Source organism: Nelumbo nucifera, chromosome 6 (genome assembly GCF_055504915.1).
Source record: "Nelumbo nucifera cultivar China Antique chromosome 6, China Antique-T2T, whole genome shotgun sequence".
In the NCBI taxonomy this organism is placed as follows: Eukaryota; Viridiplantae; Streptophyta; class Magnoliopsida; order Proteales; family Nelumbonaceae; genus Nelumbo; species Nelumbo nucifera.
In genome coordinates, this window is record NC_142654.1 from 58,496,786 (window position 1) to 58,502,785 (window position 6,000).

The 6,000-nt window shown below is 38.8% G+C and overlaps 1 protein-coding gene across 1 annotated transcript; it reads right to left on the reverse strand.

Moving 5' to 3' along the window:
• Positions 1–1,247: 1,247 nt before the first annotated feature.
• On the reverse strand, positions 1,248–5,732 carry LOC104602069 (uncharacterized). Its single transcript, XM_010265638.2, has 2 exons — positions 5,611–5,732; positions 1,248–1,724 (listed from the first exon to the last, which is right to left on the reverse strand). The coding sequence occupies exons 1-2, from the start codon at positions 5,730–5,732 to the stop codon at positions 1,595–1,597; spliced, it is 252 nt and encodes an 83-aa protein (XP_010263940.1). The 3' UTR covers positions 1,248–1,594.
• Between the last annotated feature and the right edge of the window lie 268 nt (positions 5,733–6,000).

Consider the following 6,000-nt stretch of genomic DNA (forward strand, 5'->3'; position numbering starts at 1 on the left):
CTGCATACCATCTCTTACTATGACACCCAATGCATAGTTATGTCTTCACTCCTTGAGTTCTCTCTCGTTAATAGCTCTTTACATGAAGTATTTAACTTTTGGGAGACTTCAAAGTTTCCAAAGTTTTGGGTATAGGAAATTAGAGCCTGAGTCTTTATTCTATCTTGTAGGTAGATCTTATTGAGAAACAGCCTTTTGGATCTTATCTCTATATCATCTCATCACCATTTGTTTCTAAAGAAATGAGAATGGCTTTAATTTTGTTCCATAGGTCATTTGGTACATATTTATCCAGTTTTTTCTTTGGCCCAACAGTTATTTTCTTTGTCTATGAAATCACTTGCCCTCTGATCTTGGGTATGGTCCTCTGGGTTTGCAATGTGAGACAAAGGGAATGACCCAATCCAATTATTACTCCAAAACTTGATAGACTTTCCATCATAATCATTTTTTTAGTAATTCTCTATGTTTCAGGATAAATCCCATGATTAGTTGCTCTTGGGTGCTACATCCCACAAACTCTTATCTTAATTATTTAAATTTAATGACTTGGACCCATAGGTTGTTTAGTTAGACTAGGATTTTACACCCTATATTTGCAATGCAAGCCACATTCATCCAATTTAAATTTTGGGAAAATTTCTTAAAACACCCCTATGGTTTAAGAAACTAACTCTATTCTTACTATTTACAGTCTTAAAGTACTCTTAAATTTTCTGACAATATTGAAAACATCCCTTATTGTTAATTTTCCGTCATATTCCATTCATGTGATGTCATATGATATATATAAATTTTGAAAATTTCTAAAATACTTGGATTTTACACCCTATATTTGCAATGCAAGCCACATTCATCCAATTTAAATTTTCGAAAAATTTCTTAAAACACCCCTATGATTTAAGAAACTAATTCTATTCTTACTATTTACATAATCTTAAAGTACTCTTAAATTTTTTGACAATGTTGAAAACCTCCCTTATTGTTAATTTTCCTGTCATATTTCATTCATGTGATGTCATATGATTAATATATATATATATATATATATATTGAAAATTCCTAAAATGCCCTTTCTTAACATCTTGCACAACAAAAGGGTGGCGTTGTCATCCATTGGATCATTTAATAGCAGCAAAAGTCTCTGTGACAGCTGTAGTTTCCATTAAAACAACCAACCCATCACCCACAACAGCTGTCATTAAAACAACCAATCCATCACCCACAACAGCTGTGGGCCGGTCAGGTTTGGAGTTAACTTTTCTCGATTGATATTTTCATCAAAGACCACAAATCATGCTTAAGATTGTGAACTAGAAAAAGATGGCATTTGATTGGACAACAAACAGGAACTAAATGTTGTAGTTTTGAGTTTTCTACTATTTACTGAAGTATGCCATGACAAGACCTTAAAATCAAATACATCATCATCATCAACAAGACCCACTTCGCAACCAAACCATATGAACACCTGCAAAGAAGAAGAAGTTGTAGAGTAAGAGAGAGAGAGAGAGGTTGGAGAAAGAGCTTAATGCCTTTTTAGGCGGTAAGGTACGTATTTGCCCTTCTTCCACTCCTGATGATGAACCCTCAGCTACGAAAAGGGGTATGCAATCTCATCTATAGTGTTGGAGAAGTAGCTGTAGTACAGAGGACCTTTTATACGGGTTATCCTTTTGACCCACCAGCCATCGCTGTGGAAGGCGTCAACTTCATCAACATAGAGAAATTAGAGACTTGAACGTCAGGAGGGGAAGTCTCACTTGGATTGCACGGATGATTTCTCTTAGGCTCCATTTGGTTTGTGAGAAGATTTAGGTGGGATGGGATGGGGCCAGAATCCAACCCTTTTTCAGAAGCTCTTGGGTCCTTTTTATAGAGAAGGGATGATACAATTAGGATTAGAGAGAAAAAATGGGGCGACAACTGGGTTTTAGCAAAGATATGGGTGCCCTAGGGTTTCTAATGGAGGGTTAGGATGGTTTCGAGGTGATCCTAAGGCTAAAAATAGAAGGGGAGGGTGCCCAATATTATGTAGGGCTGAGATTTGGGCACCCAGAAATAGATGGTGGAGATTGAGGCACCTAGGGCTGAAAGGTGGAGATTAAGAGAGGTGGGGGGTGCCCTAGAGTGGATGACTGAGATAGAAGATGGAATGGAGGGCTGAGATCTGGTGGTTAGGGGCTGAATGGTGAGGATTAGTAGTTAGGTGGCGCCCTAGGGTTTAAAAGCTACAGAAAGAGTGCCCTCGAATGAGTGGTGGAGATTAGAAGGAGTGGAGGGTGGAGATTAAATAGTTGGGGGCGGCTAGGGTTTGCTAAGGAAAAGAATAGGTTAAAAGGCGCCCTAGGGTTTGCTAAGGAGAGGACAGCATGCTAATACAGCAGGGGGGTGCCAAACTGGGTTTAGTAGATAGGAGGTGCCCTCATGTTCTTAATTTTTCACAAAAACACCCATCTCTCAACTGGACTTCACACCAGCTTTCCAAAAACTGCATTTCAGCCATGTAACTTCCCCAGTTTTCCATAGAATTTGCACAGAGACCTTAGAGGTCACAACATTGAATTTAACTAGGAAAAAGGCATACTTTGACTATTCTAGGGCCGAAAATACCCCTAAAATGATGCCCTTAAGGCATCAAAATGTAGAGTTATCACGTCCTCCTCTCGACTGAACAGAGCGACGACTAGGAAGAGAAGCGGCAGATTTGAACGTCTTCCTCGCTTGTTTTGACTGGTATATTTTAGCCTTTCCTCTAGCAATATAGAAATCTTCTCTTGACAAACTTCAACTTCGTTCTGAAGATCCAAATTCCCATTCCATTCCTCATCCTGTTTTCTCATCAATTCATCTTGATGTTCTCTCATAGAGACCTCTAATAAATGAAGTTCGCTCTAGAGAGTGTCTTTTTCGCTCGAGGTTTGCTCGAGAGAACTAACGAGATCGAAGTTGTGTTTTAGAGCTTCCTCTTTCTATTGCTGAAGGAGGATCAAGTTATCCTCCATAACCACGGATCTTGATTGAAGATCACGATATGAAATCTAAAGAGCTTCCAATTCATTGAGAAGAGCATCATTTCGGATCTACGATTCTCGAAGCTGGTCACAAAGATCCTGTTCATCATCATTCGAGCAAATTTCCTCTTTTCAATCATCAGGAACATTAAACAGTTGGGGGCGGCTAGGGTTTGCTGACGAAAAGAATAAGTTAAAAGGTGCCCTAGGGTTTGCTAAGGAGAGGGGAGCATGCTAATACAGTAGGGGAGCGCCAAACTGGGTTTAGCAGATAGGAGGTGCCCTCTTGTTCTTAGTTTTTCACAGAAACACCCCCTCTCTCAACTGGACTTCACACCAGCTTCCCAAAAACTGCATTTTAGCCATGTAACTTCCCTAGTTTTCCACAGAATTTGCATAGAGACCTCAGAGGTCACAACATTGAATTTAACTGGAAAAATGGCACACTTTGACTATTCTAAGGCTGAAAATACCCATGAAATGATGCCCTTAAGGCATCAAAATGTAGAGTTATCACGTCCTCCTCTCAACCGAACAGAGCAGTGACTAGGAAGAGAAGCGACGGATTTGAACATCTTCGTCGCTTGTTTTGATTGGTAGATTTTAGCCTTTCCTCTAGCAATACAGAAATCTTCTCTTGACAAACTTCAACTTCGTTCCAAAGATCCAAATTCCCCTTCAATTCCTTGTCCTGTTTTCACATCAATTCATCTTGATGTTCTCTCATAGAGACCTCTAATAAACGAAGTTTGCTCTGGAGAGTGCCTTTTTCGCTTAAGGTTTGCTCGAGAGAATTAACGAGATCGAAGTTGTGTTTTAGAGCTTCCTCTTTCTGCTGCTGAAGGAGGATCAAGTTATCCTCCATAACCATGGATCTTGATTGAAGATCATGATATGAAATCCGAAGAGCTTCCAATTCATTGAGAAGAGCATCATTTCGGATATGCGATTCTCGAAGCTGGTCACGAAGATCTTGTTCATCGTCATTCGAGCAAATTTCCTCTTTTCAATCATTAGGATCATTTTCCATGGTATAGAAGATAATCCATTTAAGAAGAAAGCTTCATACGTTTTCATCTATGTAAACTGAAAGAAAGACGGAAGGCTAAAATCTACCAGTCAAAACAAGCGAGGAAGATGTTTAGGTGGGAGAATGAAATAATAATCTACGAGAATTGTTTTTGGCGGGATAACAATTTAGCAAGTGGAAATGTCTGGTTCACCGTAGATCTGGTGAAGACGGGAAGAAGGTGAGAGAGAAGAGAGAAGAGAAAGACGGTGGTTCTTTGACTTCTTTCAGTTGTTACAGTGTTTTACCAAAATTTTCTACCGGGATCTCACAGTTTTGGTGCGACCCCAAATCCATGATTTTCGGAATCTAAAGTCCCACACTTTTCTCATCCCATCCCTCTCTTTCCCTCAAAACAAATGAGAGAAAAGGAAATATTTTCAGAATATTCCCTTTTTCCCATCCCCATCCCACAAACCAAACGGAGCCTTAACAACATCGATTCACCGCTTTTAGTAGAGTTTGATACTACACCAAGTAAGGTTGCAACTTGGGCCGGGTTAGCTCGAACCCAACCCAAAAAACCGGGTTGGGTTAGGTCAGGTTGATGCTTGGGTTAGGGTTAGAGTTGAAATTTATGAACCCAATTTTACTTTGGGTTGGATTAGGGTTGACCCCTTGGGCAACCCGACACAACCCGAACCCGACTCTATAGTACATATCATATATAAATATATGTTATATATATGATCATACATTGATTTGTTTAGATGCATGATAGTTGTATAGCCACTACGACATACTATCATTTATTTCATTTAAGATAATCACTTCACTTAATCCTAATTGGAAATACTAAAACCTTCATAACATATTTTATATTTTCTGAATATTTTATTCTTTATCTCGTCTCTGTTGTTTGCCACCCATAGCTTGCTTCCCATAAAAGATCTATTATAAGTCATCATAATAAACTATAGTCATTTCAAATACTTTTTTTTTTTTGAATTTTGTACTTAAGGCTCAATTTGGAAAGAGTACAAACGCAAATATGTACAATACAAATACATACAAAATAATACAAAATATAAGGTTTTGCACTCTACATATTTGCATTTGCACTCCTTCCAAACTGAGCCTAACTAAGCCTAAGGCTCAGTTTGGAAAGAGTACAAATGAAAATATGTGCAGTAAAAATATATATAAAATAATACGAAATACAAGGTCTTGTCCTCTACATATTTGTATTTGTACTCCTTCCAAATTTAGCCTAAAGAACCAATAAAAATATCAACAAACAAATACTAATAAAATATAGGATTAATATATGTAATGAAAGTTGAGTTAAGATCTAAGATTAAGAAGTTATACAAGATTTTAAGGGATGGGAAGAAGGTTGGGTTGGGCCCAACCCGAAGTTGACTTTGGATTGTGTTGGGTTAGGGTTGAAGGAATTTAGTTAGGGTTAGGGTTAGGGTTGGATAGTTCTGGTTGAAGGTAGGATTGGGTTCGGTTAAGGGTTGGGGGTTTAGAACTTAGGATTGGACTAGGGTTGGCCTCAACCCGACCTAACCTGACCCGACTTACAGCCCTAGCACCAAGACTCGAGACTTCCCCACTAGCGAAATGACGGTTGCAACGTAGTGGGAACCTAGAAAACCCTCTTCTATGCTGCAAATCTCAACCGCATCACCTTTGTGAAACGTCATTTTCTTCAGTGGAATGGCTTCAGTTCAGGGTCTTGACCCTTGAGAAGTAACGATTTGGGAAACCTAGTTGACTGGTTCTTTGCACGGAAGGTTAATAAATGAGACCATTTATTAACCCAGGGTCGAGGGTAAGATAGAGGTGTTATTAGTTGTTGGATTCTTGTAGTAAGTGCCTGAACCAATGGCTATATCTATTTATCAAAATGCAAGCTCCATAGAGAAACCGATTGAAAAATGTCAAGCTTCATCAACAAGCTAAAATGCAATA

Bases quoted from the DNA above. Each gene is read 5' to 3' on its own strand.
- LOC104602069 (XM_010265638.2), bottom strand. From the start codon at position 5,732: ATGACGTTTCACAAAGGTGATGCGGTTGAGATTTGCAGCATAGAAGAG. The intron at 1,725-5,610 runs GTAAGTCGGGTC...TCTCTAATTTCT, and splicing joins CGAGTCTTGGTGCTAGGGCT to CTATGTTGATGAAGTTGACG.